Raw genomic sequence first — 20,874 nt, forward strand, 5'->3', positions numbered from 1 at the left:
ACAGCCATTGGTACTGAAGGAAGAAGTCCAATGTGCACTGAGCCATTGGCAAAGAGCAAGGCTCTGGGAATGGACCAAATTCAAATTGAAATCTTTCAACAAACTGATGCAGCACTAGAGACACTATGCCAAGAAATTTGGAAGACAGCTATCTGGCTAACTTGGTGTGGAGAATATGGAAAAGACCCATATTTGTGCTCATTCCAAAGAGAGACAACCCAATGGAATGCGGAAATCATCGGACATTACCATTAATATCACATGCAAGCAAAATTTGGCTAAAGATAATTCAGAAACAGCTGCAACAATACATTAACAGGGTACTGCCAGAGGTAAAAGCCGGATTCAGACAAGGAGTTGGAAGGAGTTATTGCTTCATATTATCATTGCTGACATTAGATGGATCTTGGCTGAAAGCAGATAATACCAGAAAAATGTTTACCTGAGCTTTGTTGACTATGCAAAGGCTTTTTTTTTTTTGACTATGCAAAGGCTTTTGATTGTGTGGATCATGACAAACTATGGACAATTTTTCAGAGAATGAGTATTCTGGAACATTTAATTGTGCTCATGAGGAACCTGTACATAGACCAAGAGGCAGCTGTTTGAATCGAACAAGGGAACACAGAATGGTTTAAAACCAGGGCAGGTGTCCGCCAGGGTTATATTCTTTCACTGCATTTATCCCAGTCTGTACTCTGAGCAAATAATCTGAGAATCTGGATTATGTGAAGAAGAACATGGCATCAGGATTGGAGGAAGTTTTATTAACAACCTATGACATGTAGATGATACAACCTTGCTTGCTGAAAGTGATGAGGACTTAAAATACTTAACTGATGAAGATCAAAGATCTTTACATTGAGGTGCAACCTGTTCAGAAGGCTGTACCTCAATGTAAAGGAAAGAAAACTTCTCACCACTAGCCAAAAATAACATTATGATAAATGAAGAAAATGTTGAAGTTGTCAAAGACTTTATTTTGCTTGGATCCACTATTAATACACATGGAAGCAACAGTTAAGAAATCAAATGATGCATTTCATTAGGCAAATTGATCGCACAAGACCTCTTGAAAGTGTTCAAGAGCAAAATGATGAGTTTGAGGACTCAGGTGTGAGGACTGGGTAGAGTGAATAAGGTTTTGCTATGAGTTAGAGCCAGCTCGACAGCATCTCACAACAAAAACAACGTTAGAAAGAATGAAATAAATAGAGCTGCCTGGACTAACACTCCCATGCAGTGGCTGGTGAAGTACAGCCACACTGCTTTAATCACTGCATCACCAGAGTTTCCTCTTGCACTACGGGGGCATTCCTTAATGAGGACTGCATCTGTAGCACGTAGGACACATGGTTCAGTCAGGGGGTCATCTTTCCATACAAAGCACCAGTAACCCCTCAAAAGAGAGGTGTCAAAACATAGTTCTCAAAAATGTTAGAAACATCATTCTCAACATAGTAAAAACATTCGTGAGACAACCATCAGGGTGACAAAACTGATTCAAAGAATGGTGCAAGAAACTGGTGTGTGTCTGTGAGCACTCAGTGATATAGAATGCTGGAATAATCTACTTACGAATAAGCTACTATCGTATGGAAGCCAGCTACTGTCCTACAGAGCCGTAAGACCAGAACCCTTGGAGCTACTTACTCTTCCAAATGAATGTCATTCATTCGTCTATCAGAATCCAGTCATATCTCGTTCGTTTTTGACATATTAACATGTGGCTACAGAGGCTGGGTCCTGATCCACAGTGAATAAGAAACCACAAAGTCCTAGAGACAGGATGGAGCCCTAATGCCCAAGACATTCTTTGGATGTAATCAATGTCTGTCCCAACATCTAAAGTGGAACTAGTTGTGGATCATCTGTGGGAGAAATGGACAGAGTCATTCAAACCATTGTCTGCGTTCTGAGAGATAAGTGACCATGAATCTTCTGCCCTACTTCTAAGTTTGCAGTATTTTTTCTTGACTTGAGAAACTACAGGTGTATAGATTGAGAGAAAGGGCGAAGCCATGGTAACTGGTATCTTCAGTGTCTGAGGACCCACCTGGGAGATAGAAAGACCTGATAAAATGCTCTGAGTAAAGGAATAGCAAGGTGTTCTGGTGACACACTGGGCTGCTAACAGACAGGTCAGTGGTTCAAACCCACCAGTGGTCCCATGAGAGAAAGATGAGGTAATCTGCTTCCACAAAGATATACAGTTTGGGGTACCCTATGGAACAGGTTTGACTCTGTCCTTATAGGTTTGCTATGAGTAGGAACTGACTCAGTGGCAATGGGTTTGGTTTTGGTTTCATAGGAAGAGCTTTAGTGAGAACTTGAACTTCGTCCAACAGCAGGAAAGCCACAGGGAAGGGAAGGGAGGTCGTGTATCTGTACAGCTGTGTAGGACAAGTCCCTATGGACTCGTCCCCACTCACTGACCATAAAGGCAGAGAGTCCCCAGACCTGCTCCAGTGGAAGAAGACTGAGTCCACACCTTAAGTTCACCTCAGACTATTCATAGTGAAGAAAAGTTCTAATGTCCTGAGTGGAGGGAAGAACTTCAACTCCAACTCAAGCATAGTCTCTTATGAAGCTGAGAAACCCTTTAAAATGTTCACGGTAGAGGACACTTATAACTCATTGGGTGATACAAATGGTTAAGCACTAATTGAAAAGTTGATGGTTCAAGCCCACTGGGGTGCCTGTTGGTGTTGTCAAGTGCCATGAAGTCAATTTGGATTTCGACTCATAGTGACCCTGCATAGAGTTTCTGAGGAGTGGCTTGTGGATTTGAATCACTGACTTGGCAGCTCAAATTGACCTACTGGTCCAGTGTTTATCCTACAGCATCACACCTGGTTCCAAACTGTCACAGTCATGAAAACTGTATGGAGCACAGTTCTACTCTGCAAAACATGGAGTTACTACGAGTCTACTGACTCAAAAGCAACTTTCTTTGTCTTTTAAAGACATCTGTCCAGAGAGCTAAGAAGCTTGCACCCAGGTAGACCCACAATGTAGGGAAACCATGCCAGTGGTCCTCGTCCACCTGAGACTTTGGCCTAGAGAGCATCAGTCACCTGCAGCTGGGGACAGGATGTTTGCTCGGCTTCCTGCTTTAGGTTCACCCCTGGTGTGGACCATTGTGAAGGGGTTTCATAAAATGGCATTAAAAGATAACGGAATTTTCCCATGATCTTTTTGAATCCGCCTTGTGTAAGGGTTAATACTGAGTTTGGGGCATGGGTCAAATGACCCAAGCCATGGTCTTTTCAGTGGCCTCATATGCATGAGAAAGCTGGGCCATGAGAAAAGAAGACAAAAGAAGAACTGATGCCTTTAAATTGTGGTGTTGGTGGAGAATATTGAATATTCTGCCAGAAGAACAAACAAAGCAGTCTTGGAAGAAACGCAACCAGAATGTTCCTTAGACGTGAGAGCATGGTGAGACTTCGGCTCCCTTACTTCAGATGGGAAAGAACAATCCCTTAAAAAGGACATCCTGCTTGATAAAGGGTCAGTGAAAATGAGGGAAACTCTTAATGAGATGGATTGGCATAGCAGTCACGACAAGGGCTACAAATATATCAAAAATCATGAAAATGGTTCAGGACTTAGCAATGTAAGGTCACTTGAAGTGGAAACCAACTCAAAGGCAATTAACAACAACAATAGGATTTGGAGGATCAAACAAACTGAGTCCAAGTGCTGGCTTTGCCACTTACTGGCTATGTAATGTTGAATGACTCAGTTTCTCTGAGCCTCATTTAAAAATTTCATTTAAAATGGGATTAACGTTAGTACCCATTTCATCAGTGCTGTGAGAATCAGTCAGAAGACCGATGCTGAGCACTTTCCCTAGTGCCTGGCCCTTGATAAACACTCAAAGAATCTGCTTTCCCCCACCTTCTCTCTGTATAAGGGGCTCTGATGGCGCTGTGGATTGGGTGTTGGACTGTTCAAACCCACCAGTCAATCTGCAGGAGAAAGATGGCTGCCTGTTCCCATAAAGATTTGCAGTACAGCAAATCCAAAGGAGCATTTCCACTCTTGCCCTATAGGGTTGTTATGAGTCTGAACCAACTCCATGCTAGTGGGTTTGAATCCCCCTTCTCCCCTCCATGTACTGCTGACCCATTTTCCAGAATCCACAAGCTCATGGTGTCACAAGGCCACCAGTTTGAACACTGGGGATGGAGGATTGGTATTTTGTATGCAGTTCTTAAGATGATGGTACTGATGATGCATTACCTCCCCTTGGTTTTGATGCAAAGTACTAAGGTCCCAATGAAGCATAGGGAATGAAGGGCGGTGGTAGAGCCGGAGTTCAGTCCTTCTGTTCTTCTCCAAGGATTCCCAAGGTGGCATGCAAACATGCTTCCGCCATTGATCAGTCCACTGGAGCTTCTAAATGTACCCAGCAGACATGGCTAGGGAACATACCCAGCAGTGAGGTGATCATAGAACATTCGAGTTGTATTAGGTCATCTGAAAAAAACCATCTTGTTCTGCAGATATGGGAGGGTTGCCAGATTTAACAAATAAAATACATGAAGCTCAGTTCAATTTCAATTTCAGATAAACAATGAAAAAAGTCCCTTCTTTTAAATATAAGTGTGTCTCAGACAAAACTGGAACATACTCCAGTTAGAAGATGATTTGCTGTTTATCTGAAACTCAAATTGAACTGGAAACCCTGTATTTTATGTGACAGTCTGGAGAGGACACCCTCTAGCCAAGGGGGTAAGGGATTAGCTGGAGTCACACAGCAAACCCTGGCTGGTGGTGGTGGTGATGTGCTGTGGAGTCGGTTCCCATTCATAGCGACCCTGTACAGCATTTCTGAGGCTGTCAATCTTTACGGGAATAAAATGCCTCCTCTTTCTACCGTGGAGCAGCTGGTAGTTTTGAACTGCTGACCTTGAGGTTAGCAGCCCAACTCGTAACCACTACGCTACCATAGCTCATTTTATGTGCTCTCAATCCAGCACTCTCATCCCTCCATCCCAACACACACATACTCCAATGTCGTTTTCCACTTCAGGCAAATGCTTACTGGGCTGGATGTCTGTGATGCCTTGTCTGTTTTACAAGAGAGAAACTAATAGCTAGCTATCCAGCGCACTCCAACTCAGGGTGCCATATCATGTGTCGGAGGAGAATTGTGCTCCATGGAGTTTTCAATGGCTGATTTTCTTACAGCAGATCACAAAGCCGTTGTTCCAAGGCGCCTCAGACATAAACTTTCTAGTTAGTGAGTGTGTTTGCAGATGCACCACTTTACACGGGGGAAGAACTCAGAGCAGGGGTGGGGGTGGAGGGAATAGGGAGTAGGGACAGGTTTGGGGTGTCCAAGGACTTAGGTCTGAGTCCAGGTCCAGGTTTAGTTTTGAATGAAAGTGACCATGGAACAAATGTTTAACTGCTCTATGGCTCAATTTCCTAACTATTGCCTGGGCACAGTGGAACCTATCTCCAACCACCGCTTACTAGAGAGAAGCAAGTTCCGAAAAGTTCTGTTGCTTCAAAACGACAGAATGGGAATGGTGACCCTGCTTTTGCCAGGACCCACTGAGCCCTGTAGGAGTCCTGGTGTGGCACTGTAGGTTAATGCACTGGACTGCAAGGTAGTTTGAACTGCAAGGTCAGCAGTTCAAGCTCACCAGCCGCTCCTCAGAAACCCTATACAGGGTCGCTATGAATCTGAAGGACTCAATGGCACTAAACTACAACAACATGAAGTCCTGCAAGTGGGAGATGAGAGAGGACTCTCTGGTTTGTGTCTAGCTATGATTCCCTAAGCCTGCTCCCAAGGGGCTTTAGCCTATGTCCCTGGCCCCTGTCCACAAACCAGGACCTAGGAGTCCGAGTCCATCCCTCCCTGATTTACAGGAACTCACAGCAGCGATCAATCTTCCCTAATTTGTAACTAGGCAGAATCCTGGGCCAGCCAATAGCTAAGACTGCCCCCCACACCCCCCTTACTGGCCCCGCGGGACTGTCCACACAGTCTACATTGAGGCTGACCAGGAGTTGGGAGCACGTTTGGCACCGGTAGGGCGCTCAGGGGGATGAGGTCTGGAAGTGGGGGGGTCTCAGATTGCCTTCCTCTCCTGCCAGCACATTTCCATCTAAGCGGTCTCTGCAGGCAGGCTTCTACTGGAAACTCCGGATTCTTCCTCCTCCCCGCCCCTTCTCCCCCCACCCGCCCCGTAGCTGTGGTCCCCAGCCCCCTCTGCACCTCCCCTCCTCCCTCTGCCTCTGGCCTCATTGTTTGTCTAAATCGGGACCCCCAAGATTGAACAGATGGACGAAGACCTGGGCCGGAGGGGGTTGGGGGAGAGGACGGGCCAGCGGGTGCCGGGAAAGGGAGCGGTTTGGGGGAAAACAAAACAGGGGGAGGAGCCAGAGGGGAGGTGGCCCAAGGAGAGAGCCGGGGCTGGGAACGGAATGGGAGTGGGCCCGCGGTGGGGGCTCCTTGGGCTCCAGAGTTCTGAGTCGGCCCCGGGGCTAGCTCCCTCTGCAGGTCCCTGCTGACGTCGTCCCCCCCAGATGGCCTCCAGGCTGACCCCGCTGACCCTCCTGCTGCTGCTGTTGCTGCAAGCTCGGGTAAGTGGCCCCTTCCTGGGGTGGGGGTGGGGGTGGGGCGGAATGCCCCCCCCCCCCCCCTGATGATTAACCCTTAAGGCACCAGGGAGTGAGGAGAGCGATTCTGCTCCCGAAAGCGTGCGCTGACCTTAGAGCCGGCATTCCTAAAGCAAGAAACTTGCTCTGAACTCCATTCAGAAGCAGAGAGAGAGAGAGTGTGTATGTGTGTATGTGTGTAGGTGGGCATTAGCAATGCCCCGTGTAATTCACCAGATGGCATAGTTAGGAGAGAGGCATCTGGATTCAGAAACCTAGGCTTCACTTATAAGTTTTCCTCCAGTGAGACTATAGGCTAGTAATTTAATAAGTCTGAACATCAGTTTCTTCATTTGGGAAATTGGGATTATACATGGTTTTTCCACTGGGATTCCATTGACATTTGTGGCTAGATAGCACTGAACTGCTAACCATAAGGTCGGTGGTTCAAACCCTTGGAAATCCTATACAGGGTGACTATGAGTCAGAACCGACTTGACACACTTAACAACAATCCTTTGTTAGGAGGGACTGTCCTATGTGTTGTAGGAAGTTTTTCAGTATCTCTGACCTCTATCCAGTAGATTCTAGTAACACTCCACCCAGCTATGATAACCAAATATGTCTCCAGATATTGACAGATAGTCCCCCTGGGGGGTAATCCCCCTTCCATTCCACCCTCATTGAGAACCACTTGTTGTTGTTGTTAGGTGCCATGGAGTTGGTACCTACTCATAGCGACCTTATGCACAGCTCAATGAAACACTTCCTGATCCTGGGCCAACCTCACTATTGTCGCCAAGCTTGAGACCGCTTGAGCCCATTGATGCTGCCACTCTGCCAATCCATCTCGCTGGGGGTCTTCCTCTTTTTCTCTGACCCTCCACTTTACCAAACAGCGACTGGTCCCTCCTGACAACATGTCCGAAGTATGAGAGACGAAGTTTGGTCATCCTGGCCTCCATGGAGCACTCTGGCTGCACTCTTTCCAACACTTCTTTTGGCAGCCCAAAGCACTTCCAATGTAGTCTACACTATTTCCTTCCTTTTTGAAATGATGATTGTTTCCAGTACCCACTAATGAGTCACAACCCAGAATGTGAAAACCTACTTACAAGCCAAGGGCCACAGCTGTAATGTCTGTATTGGCTAGGCAGCGGAGTTAAGACAAGCAGTATTTAAAGAACTTACAAGAATGTGGATAAACAGTATAAATTGCCATACATTTTCAAATCTAGAGAGACAACTTTCTATATGACTGTGTTGTTGTTGTTAAGTGCTTTTGAGTCGGTTCCAACTCAGAGACCCTGTATAAGGTTTCCAAGAATTTGAACCACTGACCTTGCAGTTCAAACTGACCTTTCGGTCCAGTGCATTATCCCACAGAGCCACACATGGGCTCTTCTATATGACAGTGGTAGGTGGTGGTGTGCCTTGGAGACGGTTCCAACTCATAGCAACCCTGTATAGTTTCTGAGGCTGTAAATCTTTACAGGAGCAGAAAGCCTTATCTTTCTCCCATGAAGTGGCTGGGAGTTTCAAACTGCTGACCCTGAGGTTCGTAGCCCAGCTCCTAACTAGTATGCTACCAGAGCTGCTTTATATGACAGTTGTTGTTGTTGTTGTTGAATACCATTGAGTGGATTCTGACCCATAGCAACCCTGTATAGGGTTTCTAAGGAGCAGCTGGTGACTTTGAACCGCAACCTTGCAGTTCAAACGGCTTTGCAGTCTGGCATATTAACCCACAGCGCCATACCAGGAGTCATTATATGACAGTAGTTGTTCAAAACTATAGAGCCCCTGCCTGTATTTCACTTCTACAGAGACTATCCCTACCTCTGTGCCCCTGTGTTACCCTCCCTCTGAAGGAATTAGTGGTTTTGTACATTCCTACGGTAATTAACCCATGGGACTTGACCACTCATAACATAGCACTCTTAACATACCAGGCTTTCGCAAAATTGACTCTAGGACATTTTTCATCTCCCAACTTCCTTCATTTTGTGTGTTTATGTACCTGATAACAAGAAAAACGAAACTCATTTTTTGAATCATAGGATGGAGCCAGCGACAGCTCCAGGGAGGTCATGCCAGAGAGAAGCAAAAAGAACGTTGTCCATGCAGAAATACCTGGACCTCTAGACATTCAACCAACCGTGAATTCTTCTACCTGGTTAACAACCACTGAGGCAACCGTGCAAACAAGACCTCAAACCCATCCTGAAACTACCATCCAACCTACCACTGCACCTACTGCCCAACCCACCTCCCAACTCACTGAAAAACCCACCCTTCAAGTCACTACCCAAGCAACTACCCAGATCCCCACCACGCTGCCCCCTACTGAGCCCTTCTGTCCCCTGCCAGCCACTAACTGCTCAGATTTAGAGAGGAAATCAGCAGAGGGTGTGTTGGGGGAGGCTCTGACAGATTTTTCCCTGAAGCTCTACCATGCTTTCTCAGAGGTGAAGAAGGCTGAGACCAACATGGCCTTTTCCCCATTCAGCATCGCCAGCCTCCTCACTCACGTTCTACTTGGTAAGAACCATATGGAATTCTCTCCAGTTCATATGTTGGGCACTACCATTAGGGCCACCAACCCAGAAACCTCCACGGCTGTGTTTCTAGGAGGAAGCTGTAAAAACGAGGCCCCTATAGACAAGTATCTTTTTATTCTTGGACATTTCATTCAGTCCCTCATTTAATAATGATTTAATCTGCACTGTTGCTTATAAATTCCTTGGGTGGAACAAATGGTTAATATGCTTGGTTGCTAACTGAAAGGTTAGAGGTTCAAATCTACCCAGAGGCACTTGGGCAGGAAGGCCTGACGGTCTACTTCTGAAAAACCAGTTCTTGAAAGCCCTATTGGGGGAGAGGAGAGGGGGGGAATGGGAAGAAAGAAAGAAAGAGACAAAACCCTGTGGAGCACAGTTCTACTCTGACACACACAGGATCGCCATGAATTGAAACTTCTGACAGCAACAGGGTAAGTAAGTAATTGCTTGTAAAACTCTGTAGATTATAAGTGATGGTGGTGGTTATGTGCTGTGGAGTCGGTTCCAACTCATAGCAACCCTGTACAGGGTTTCCAAGGCTGGAAATCTTTACCGGAGCAGAAAGCCTCATCTTTAGCTGGTAGTTTCTAACTGCTGACCTTGAGGTTCGCAGCCCAATTCATAACCATCACGCTACCAGAGCTCCTTGTAGATTATAAAAGAACATATAAAACAAGGTTCCAGCTACCAACCATATTCAGGGTAGGGTGATAAGAGAGATGAAATCATCAGAGAATCATAATAATACTGTGTGACCTTGTTGTTGTTTTTATGTGCAGTGGAGTCAGTTCCGACTCACAGTGACACTTTCTGATGCTGTAAATCTTTATGGGGGCAGAAAGCCTCATCTTTGTCCCAGCAAACAACTGTTAGTTTCGAACTGTGGACCCTGAGGTTAGCAGCCCAATTCGTAACCACTGTGCTACCAGAGCTCCTTGTGACTTTGGGTAGTTCACTTAATCTCTCTGAGCCCAAGTCCTCATATAAAATGGAGATAGTGGTATCTGCCTCAAAAATTTGTTGAGAAATAGAGAGTCTAGTGCCTGACTCCATGGGAGATCAATAAAAGTCCTCCTTCTGCTTTCCTTGAGGGAACATTATCAAGTCCCATGGGATAATTAATTACCCTGGAAATGACACAAATTGCTACAAGCTGTGGGTGGAGAGTTTTCACTCCCAAGGGGGACGTCCAGGGAAGGCTGCTAGAAACAATACAGTGAGCAGTTAAAAATTTTAATACTGAAGTTCCAGAATCCCGGCATTCCTGTCCTCTAGGAGCTCTGGTAGTGCAGCGGTTACAAGTCAGGCTGCTAACATCAAGATCAGAAGTTTGACACTACCAGCCATCCCATGGGAGAAAGATGAGGCTTTCTGCTCCTGTAAAGATGTATAGCCTCAGAAACCTTATGCAGGGTGGCTATGGGTTGGAACCGACTCAACGGCACTTAACAACAACAACAACCCACTAGATGCTGGTAGTACCCCCACCCCACCCCATCCCAGTTATGACAACCAAAATGTTTCCAGACATCACCAAATATCCCCTGGAAGGCAAATTTCAGTTGATTGGGTTCACTTTAGTTCTTTATTGCCCCCAAAATATAGCTTTCCATCCTGTACTTGTTAGCTTGTTAAGTGCCATTGAGTCGGTTCTGACTCATAGTGGCCCTGTATAGGGTTTCCAAGGAGGCTGTGAATCTTTACAGGAGCAGAAAGCCTCATTTCTCCTGTGGAGTGGCTGGTGGACTCAAACTGCCAACCTTGTAGTTAGCAGGCCAGTGGTAATCCTACACAGCCACTGCATTCCCACAGTTATTAACTATGTGACCTTAAATTGAGCTATTTCCTTTATCTCTGATACCTCAGTTTTCTCATCTGTATAAAGGGAATCATATTTGTCCCTATCTAAAAGGATTATTTTGAAGACTCAATGGGATAATATGGGAGAAGTACTTATAATGCCTGGAACACACTAAGTGCTCAATAGATGCTAACTACTGCTATGTGGAAGAAATGAACGATATTTCATAATGAACTGAGAGGAGCATTGAATCCTCTTTTATGATTCTCTGATAACTCCTCTAAATAGTGATTGAGTGTCCCTGCCTATAGGGTAAGATTTTCTAAACCCAACCCAACAAAAACTAGTTAAAGTGGAAGAGCAAATCGTTATACCAGGCTTTCTAAGACGAATATGATTGAAATAGGCAAAGAAGTGAGTGAAGAGTGTATTCAAAGGCCTGGGAAAACCTAGCTCTGTGATTGTTCATAATTACCCCTCTATTTCTGATGTATCAGTCTTCCAAAAAGATGCTTCCAGCTCTGATGCCCTCTGTCTGTCTCCATAGCAGGGAATGGTTCCCTATTCCAACCTGGTCCCACATTCCTCATCACGCCTCATGTCGCTTTTTGTCGTAGGGGCTGGGGACAGCACCAAGAGAAACCTGGAGAGCATCCTCTCTTACCCCAAGGACTTTGCCTGTGTCCACCAGGCTCTGACGGCCTTCGCATCCAAAGGTGTCACCTCAGTGTCTGAGATCTTCCACAGCCCAGGTAAGAGCCAGGAGAGGATCAGCAACTGCTAAGGAGGGTCCCTGAGAGGATTCTGAGGAGGTATGGTAGCGTTGTGGTTATGAATCGGGCTGCTAACTTCAGGGTCACCAGTTCGAAACTACCAGGTGTTCTGCAGGAGAAAGATGAGTCTTTCTGCTCCTGTAAAGATTTACAGCCTTGGAAACCCTATACTGGGTTGCTATGAGTCGGAACTGACTGCACAGCACATAACAACAACAACAACATGCTGGGGAAAGAGAACAGAGAGAAAGTTGGAGCTAGCATATTAGAGTATCAGGTGGAGGGTCTTAGCAGAATAATTCTCCTGTGGAGACCATAATCAAGTCTCTTATATGCATCAATTTACTTTAGAATAAGAGTTTTTTATGCATGTATAAAGTCTCTCTGCATGTTGCAAACAGTTTGCACTTGATGATTAACCTAAAGGTTGGCAGTTTGAACCCACTGGGCTGCTCAGTGGTTCAAACTTACCAGCTGCTCCTCAGAAACCCTATACTGGGTTGCTTTGAGTCAGAACCAACTCAATAACACTTAACAACAACAATAGCTGCTCTATGGAAGAAAGACGTGGCAATCCGCGTCCATAAAGATTGTTGTTGTTGTTATGTGCCGTGGAGTCAGTTCCAACTCACAGCGACCCTGCACAGGGTTTCCGAGGCTGTAAAAGTCTTTATGGGAGCAGAAAGCCTCATCTTTCTCCCACGTAATGACTGGTAGTTTAGAACTGCTGACCTTAAGGTTCGCATCCGGATTTGTAAACACTGCACTACCAGAGCTCCTTAGTAGAAAAATGTGCCGTGGAGTCGGTTCTGACTCATAGTGACCCTGTACAGGGTTTCCGAGGCTGTAAATCTTTATGGGAGCAGAAAGCCTCATCTTTCTCCCGCGGAACAGCTGGTAGTTTCAAGCTGCTGACCTTGCAGTCCACAGCCCGATTCGTAACCACTACACCACCAGAACTCCTTAGTAGAAAAATAGAGAGAAGCAAAAAAGTAAAGGAAGAGGAGAGGAGAGAGAAAGACTCACCTACCATCCTTTTTTTTTTCTTTATTGGATGAAAATATATACACCAAAACATTTGCCAACACAACTTCCACATGTACAGCTCAGTGGTATTGATAACATTTTCCATCCATGTTGTACCATTATTATCATTGTCCTTTCCCAAAATATTCTACTACCATTAACATAAACATAATGTCGTCCCCCCCCCGACCCCACACAAAAAAATCTCTTTTCCCTTCCCTCCCACCTCTGACAATCATTAATAATAATTGATTTATGTTGATATTAAGTGCAGTCAATTTCCTACTCATAGCAGCCCTGTATAGGGTTTCCGAGGCTATAAATCTTTGCAGGTGCAGAAAGCCTCATCTTCTTCCTGTGGAGTGGTAGGCTCGAACTGCTGACCTTGTGGTCCTCAGTCCAGTGTTCATCCTCTACAACCACCACACTCCCATTGATTTATACATATTTGCTTATTTCCTATATAGGAGACCATACAGTATTCATCCTTTTGCCGCTGACTCATTGTACACAGCATGTTTGCAAGGTTCATCCGTGTCTTAGTAGGCCTAACACCCTCTTTTTAGAGATGGGAATAGTATGGGCCAGAGGTGTGCACGAAGCATTGCATTTATATGTTTGCTGTAAATCACCTTTATCTTTGGTCTTGCCAGAATGTTGGGAAATTCACCTGCATTCATTATTTAGGATTTCCTGCCCCCCTCCTACCTCTGTCTATACTTGGAGTTGTGCCAAGGTTCCAGGATTTTTACATTGTCCCTAAGCCTCAGCAAAGCCTGAAGAAATATCTTTTATCTGTGTAGTCCAGGAAAAATTCCTCTTTCAAACACTATTTTTCTCAGTAGACTTGGGCTTTGGAGAACAAAAGCAGGAAGTACAGTCTGTTCCCTACCGGATTGAGGGAAGAAAAGAGAAAACACAGGAAGGCAAATGGAAGTCAGTATCTCAGAGCATTACGTTGTGCCAAGCCAAACTCACATGGAAAGTAGAAATATAAAAAGTACAGGACCCCGTTCTGGTCTTTTGTCATTGGGTTTGGGTTTGGGTTTCATTTACAGCATTTTAAAAGGGGAACTAGATCCCTGACTCCAATGCACTGTGTTCATTGGAATGAATGAGAAGAATCTCACCCTGGAAGGGGAAGGGGTTGGTTCAGGCTACTCATGCTTCCTTCTCTTGATCTGCCCCCCAGACCTGGCCATAAGGGATGCCTTTGTGAACGCCTCTCAGAGCCTGTATGGCAGCATTCCCAGAGTTCTGAGCAACAATAGTGATTTGAACTTGGAGCTCATCAATCACTGGGTGGCCAAGAACACCAACCACAAGATCAGACAGCTGCTGGACAGTCTGCCCTCCGACACCCGCCTTATCCTTCTCAATGCTGTCTACCTGAGTGGTAAGGAGACCTTCGGTCAGGTGGTCTTCCCATTCTGAGTTCTTCCTCCCATCCCACCCACAAAACCCACCCAATCCAAGTTCCACACAGATCCCAATGTCCTGGGCCAGTCCTTACCAACAGGGCTTTTAGCTTCTCTTCATCATTAACCCACCTGCATTGGAGCCAATTGCCCCCTTTCTCTTTTCTCTAGCCAAATGGAAGACAACATTTGATCATAAAAGAACCAGGTTGGAGCCCTTTCACTTCAAATCCTCTGTGATAAAAGTACCCATGATGAGCAGCAAGAAGTACCCTGTGGCTCATTTCATTGACCCAACTTTGAAGGCCAAGGTCAGTTCTTGGCCCCTCTCACTCTGGTTTCAGAGCCTCCTGAGTGTCCTCATTTCTTTTCTGCTATGGCCCCATCCTTTTGGGTTCCACCCTTACTAATTCATCATTTTTATTCCTTCCATCTGTATCTCTACCCTGTCTTTTCTTCTTTCCCTCTTTCCAGTGTTGGCCAAGGCAGGCATTGTGTATTTTAGGCTGGAAAGCAGGATTCTAAAGTTGCTTCATTCATCTCTACTGCACCTAATAGCAAAAAGTGAGTCTTATTCCTATTCTATGCCTGTCTCTCTTTCTAGTCAAGCCATCAGGAGACCTGGGTGGCTTGGTGAGTCTTTTAAGTGTGTATAATGTGTACAGCTTGCAAACGTACTTGGGTATATCTATATGTACATATATGTGTATGTCCATGTGTGTCCATGTGTTGAATGCCTTATGTTCCTTAGGAGAAGTTGTACAATATAAATTCAATGGACAAGAAGGGAGGAAAGAATATGGAGCCCAGGGGATTCTAGTTAGTAAATCATCTCGTGCTAAGTGACCAGAACCTTCTATCTTGTTGTTGTTAGTTTATTTTTGACTCACAACGACTCCACATGACTGAGTAGACTATACTAGAGGGTTTTTCTAGGCTGTAAATTTTATAGGAGCTGATCATTAAATCTTTCTCCTATGAACCAGCTAGTTGGGTTATATCTAGCTAGCTAAGAGAGCAAAAAACATTCCTATGAGATAGAAAACAATGGAAGACAGCCAATGATTCAATATGCTGCTGGGAAGTTTAGGATTTGTTCTTGAAACATACCAAGTTTGTTTCCACCTTGGGAGCTTTTCCTTCAAGGGCTATTTTTTGTTAGATTAAGGTATAAAGATTATTTCAGGGAAGTAGTTTCATTTCAGGGCTTCATCCACTTTCCATGGCTTCAGAAAATCTAGATTCCATGAGAATTTATAATTCTGTTCTGGATCTACCCACTTTTGATAACGAATCTTTTATCAAAGTAAGTATTCAGTAATGGTAGCCAGGCTTCCTCATTATTCTGGTTTCATAGTGAAGGAGGCAGTTGTTCATGAAGGCTGTTGAACGGCTTTTAAACAGATATTTAATTTACTATGTTAATATTATAAATTCTAAATCAAAGTGTAACATAAGCCTTTTAATTTTAAGTAAACTCACAACCCTATTTATAATACTAAAACAATTTTATATAAAATAATACTTCCTATTGTTCTTTAATAAATTAAATCATATTGGACAGAATAAATTCCTTTAAACCAATTATTCATTTACATACTTGATTAATATTTCCATGAGTACTTTGAGCTCTCTTTATAAATTTGATATGGTTACTTTTCTTTTTTGTTGTTGTTGTTAAGTGTCATTGAGTCGGTTCTGACTCATAGCGACCTTGTATAAGGTTTCCGAGGAGTAGCTGGTGAGTTTGAACTGCCAACCTTATGGTTCAAACCAACCTTGTGGTTGAGTGCTTATCCTCAGTGCTACACTAGGAGTCCCAATTTTCGTTTTAAGGATATTAAACATTTAATGGTGAAATTACAACCTTGCTAGACCATCTTCCCAAAAAACACCCAAAACCTACTTTAAAAATAAATGTGAAAGTAAATCAACTTCCATTCTACATCCCAATATCATTCTTTTATTTATTTATTTTTTTACTTTTTATTGTGAATTAAGTGAAGGTTAGCAGACAAGATCATCAGCTTTACATTCAACCAATCATACGTTTTGTTTCATCTAAATGATTACAATCCCCGTTGCTAACCTCAGGGTCAGCAGTTCGAAACTACCAGCTGTTCCACAGGAGACAGATGAGCCTTTCTGTTCCCGTAAAGAGTTACAGCTTCGGAAACCCTATGCAGGGTCACGATGAGTCGGAACCGACTCCATGGCACATCACCACCACCCTGGAACAACAATTCCCTACTTCCTCCCTGTGGTTTCCCTTTTGTATCTTATTTTCCACAAATCAGCAAAGCAAAAATATTTCATGTACACATACAAAGCAAAACATACATATTCATCTCATTGTCCAAAGGGCATATTTTGCAAGCCAACTTCCTGCCCGCCAATACTATTCTTAATCTTTGTGAAATGTTCCTATAATTTTTAGTTTATAAGTATAAAACTAGCATGTCAGTATCTCTTAAAAATTACAAACATTATTTTAAATAACAAATACAGTGATTACCCTGAACGTAACACCCAGTGGTAATATTATAGAGTTGGTTTACTATGTCATTTCCATTTTTAATTCTAACCTGTCTTGGAGCTAACTTAAAAAGAGTAGGTTTATCAACTCAGGTATCCTGAGGTGGTTTAGTTGCTGTTGTTAAGTGCCAGTGAGTTGGTTCTGACTCATAGTGACCCTGTATAGGGTTTCCCAGGAGCAGCTGGTGAGTTTGAACCCTCGACCTTGTGGTTCACACCTACCTTGTATTCCAGTGCTTATCCTACTGCACCGTACCAGGACTCCATTCTGACGTTGCTGGCTTGGAAATTTAAGACCATTACATGGTAATTTCCTGGCCAGAAATGTAAGGTCTATACACAGGACTTGAAGGATAATTGTTGTTACTGTTGTTGTTAAGTGCCGTCGAGTCAGTTCCAACTCATTGTAACCCCATATAGGGTTTCCAAGGAGCAGCTGGTGAGCTTAAACAACCAACCTTGTGGTTCAAACCAAACTCCCATTCCAGTGCATTAACTCACAGTGTCACACCGGGACTTCTGAAGGATGGTACCACCCAGATAAATAAGTCTTCTCTATTTGGGGTCTGTGTCAATGGGAAACCCAAGTTCACATCGTTGAGTTGATATTGGTGTATACTCTACTTCTTCTGAACTATTTGTTTCACGTTCCAACAGTTGATTGGGGTCAGTTCGTTTCTTTATTGCCCAATTGAATCCTGCTTTCTTCTAAATTCTTGTCCCCCTTTCAGCCTTAACCATAATGCCATTTTAATGATAATCTCTTTATACCCTGTTAGACTAGGGTTTCTCAACTTTGGTATTACTGGCATTTTGGACTGCATAATTCTTTGTTTAGTGGGAAGTGTCGTGTGCATTGTAGATTGTTTAGCAGCATCCCTGACTTCATCTCACAGTAGCATTCCCCCCTCTCCATACGCACACCCAGTGTAGCACCCAAAATGTCTCCAGTTATTACCACATGTTTACTGAGCACCCAATTCTCTCTTGTGTCTTACTTCTGTCTGACCATTAGAAACTCTTTCTGATGGTACATTGGGAAGATACACTATGATAGGCTTGAATGGGCCACACTGGGAGATTTACATTTAATTCCAAGGCAGTGAAGAGCAATCCAAGGTTTTTAAAAGGGCTGGCCTGGGAGCTCTGGTAGTACAACATGCACATTGTGTACGTCACGTACACACCCTTGGGAGGGAGGGATGGAGCTCGTTAAGATCAAATCACTTGTTATGGCTGGTAGCGCTGTTGTCTATGAAACAAAAGGTTGGTTTTTCTAGTACACCAAGAGACTTCTTGAAAGAAAGATCTGGTGACCTACTTCCAAAAATATCAGCCATTGAAAACACTGCAGAGAACAGTTCTCCTCTGACTTACCACAAGGCTTCAGATTCATAGTCAATTCCATGGAAATTGACAACAACTGGCTGGTCACTGGTGGAAGCTTAGGCCTGTATGATGGGAAGCTTGTACCAGTTAGACGAGCCTGTTCACCCAGCTGGCATTCCATCAGTGCGTCTGGGAGCCTAGGATTGGCTGCTGGAACAAACAGTATGAACTAGAGCAGATAGACTGAAGGACAGCCAGGAGCCAGGAGAGAACCAGGGTGGGGAAACTGACCAGGTCTGTTTCCTGCTCCTCAGGTAGGACAACTGCAGCTCTCTCACAACCTGAGCTTGGTGATCATTGTGCCTCAGCACACGAAGCACCACCTGGAAGACTTGGAGCAGGCCCTCAGCCCCTCCGTCTTCAAGGCCATCATGAGGAAGCTGGAGATGTCCAGGTTCCGACCTACTCTTCTGATTATGCCCCGCCTCAAAGTGAAGAGCAGCCAAGACATGCTGGGCATCATGGAGAAAATGGGTGAGCCTTGGCAGCCGGGGCTACATCCCCAAGCCATCAAGAAGGGGGGTGTCTTAGGCCGGGCTCTCCAGAGAAGTAGAATCAGTGAAACTTGTATATGTATATATAAAAAAACTTTAAATCAAGGAGAATGACTCACACAGTTGTAGAGGTGGGAGAGTCCCAAGTCTAGGTCTGATGAACCAAGATCAGCAGGCAGGCAGGTCTGGTCTCATAATGGAACTGGTCATTGGTTCAAGATCCAGATCCAACAGAGAACCAGCTTTGCCTGAGTGTCAAATATACTGGAAGCAGGCCACACCCCTGAGGAAACATCCTTTCAGTTGATTGGCTACTCATAGCAGACCTCATCATAGAGTTAATTTCATTATATTAGATCACATTATGGGGGTAACTACATCTCAGCTGCCAAACCACCAATAATCCTGATGCCATCTAGTCAACACAAAATCTTAACTATCACAGGAGGAGGGGAACCCCTAAAACAGCATTTTCTAGAGTACTTCTGATGCTCATAAGCTCAGGCTCTCTGTCTCTCAACCCTGTGAGCTAGAGAGGCAGGTGCTTTTCTCATGGTATCACTGAGGAAACGGGGGCTCCGAAGGCTTGCATGACTTGTCCAGGGTTCCTTGAACCACTTCAACGTGAACCAGAACACAAATCCAGGTTGCCACTATGGTTCTCTGTGGCATAGATACTGGGACAGGTAGGTGATCAATGTGAGTTGTGGACACTCCTTCCCCAGAAACGTTGACTAGCCAGCCCATGGAATAAGCAAGTAACTACCTAGATAAGAAGGTTCTTAGTTTAGGATCGGCCACAGAGATCCTATTCCCTAACCTTTCACCTCGATTCCTGATATCTGACCTCATGTCCAGATATCACTGCCATGTCCTGTTATACAACGTGACCTCCTTCCCACTGTATGACTTGACATGCTTATATATGACCTCATTTTATAATGCATGATGCTCTCTTCCAAGGTCCTTGGAGGCAAGGAAGCAATGACATCATTTTTCAGGGTTTTGATTGGACCACGGAGAGACAGCCTCTTACCTACTGAGAAAGAATGGTGGTTGGAGTAAAGATGGGCCCATTAAGAAAGGACCCCATAACTAGAACAGATATATTCTCTGACTGACACATCCTGGTGCTACAATAGTTAAGCACTTAACTGTTAACTGGAAGGTCGGTGGTGGTTCCAACCCACCAGCAGCTCCGCAGAAGAAGGAACTGCTCATGTAAAGATTACAGTCTGACTGTGGGCCAGTTCTGGTCTGTCACACAGGGTTACTGTGAATCAAAATTGACTTGACAGCATGTAGCAATAACAAGCTACAAAGGAGGAGGAAGAGAGCAGCTGGACCTGGGAGTAGCCCAGACCATCCAGGAAGAATATCTATCTCCAGCAACCAAGGTCTGGTGCTGGCTGCTGACCCTTTGTTTACGTCTGATTATACCCTAGAATTCTTTGACTTTACATATGACCTCAACCTGTGTGGGTTGACCGAGGACCCAGATCTTCAGGTATCAGCGATGCAACACCAGACGGTGCTGGAGCTGACGGAGTCGGGGGTGGAAGCGGCCGCGGCCTCCGCCATCTCTGTGGCCCGCAATTTGCTGATCTTCGATGTGCAGCAGCCCTTCCTCTTCCTTCTCTGGGACCAGCAGCACAAGTTCCCCGTCTTCATGGGGCGGGTATATGACCCCCGAGGCTGAGGCCTGTGGGGGGCCAAGTGAGGAGCCTCAGCTCCTGTAGCTGCAACCTTGCTGCTCCTGCCTGGACTTGCCCCCAGCCACCTTCCGCCTCAGGTGTCCCCTGTCAGTCACCTGAAAGACTCCCTCAGGTCTGATGAAGGGACTTGCTCCTATGGGTCCCTCCCTGAGGCTCTGTCATGCACACCAAATCACTGCAGCTTTTTCTGGTTCAAGTTCACCAGACAACAATAAAACCTGGCTGACCATGACTTCCTTTCATTTGCTTTTCAATATTGTCTGTCTCAGTCTGAGAAGACCTGGATCAGTTAGCTATTGCTGTGTAACAAATCACTCCAATCTTGGTGGCTAGAGACAGCTACCAGTTACTATTCCTCATATGTGTCTGGCTTAGCTGGTTAATCTTGTTGTGGGCTGAATCTGGCTGATCTTGGTGGGCTTGCTCATACATCTATAATGCCTGGTGGGTTGCTTGGATGACGTTTGGTGTGAGACAGTCTCAGCTGGGATTCCTTTGCTCTGTTCCCTGTATCGCCCACATCTCTTCAACACACTAGCCT

General features: G+C 44.9%; 1 protein-coding gene across 1 annotated transcript; it reads left to right on the forward strand.

Annotated features, from left to right (window-relative positions):
- The first annotated feature begins 6,549 nt into the window (after nucleotides 1-6,549).
- Nucleotides 6,550-20,317, forward strand: SERPING1 (serpin peptidase inhibitor, clade G (C1 inhibitor), member 1). Its single transcript, XM_006875786.1, has 8 exons — nucleotides 6,550-6,590; nucleotides 7,566-7,575; nucleotides 8,682-9,162; nucleotides 11,601-11,735; nucleotides 13,975-14,178; nucleotides 14,372-14,511; nucleotides 18,379-18,598; nucleotides 20,064-20,317. Exons 1-8 carry the CDS (start codon nucleotides 6,550-6,552, stop codon nucleotides 20,315-20,317), a joined length of 1,485 nt encoding a protein of 494 aa, XP_006875848.1.
- The last annotated feature ends 557 nt before the right edge of the window (nucleotides 20,318-20,874 follow it).

Source organism: Chrysochloris asiatica, unplaced genomic scaffold (genome assembly GCF_000296735.1).
Source record: "Chrysochloris asiatica unplaced genomic scaffold, ChrAsi1.0 scaffold00339, whole genome shotgun sequence".
Classification (NCBI taxonomy): domain Eukaryota; kingdom Metazoa; phylum Chordata; class Mammalia; order Afrosoricida; family Chrysochloridae; genus Chrysochloris; species Chrysochloris asiatica.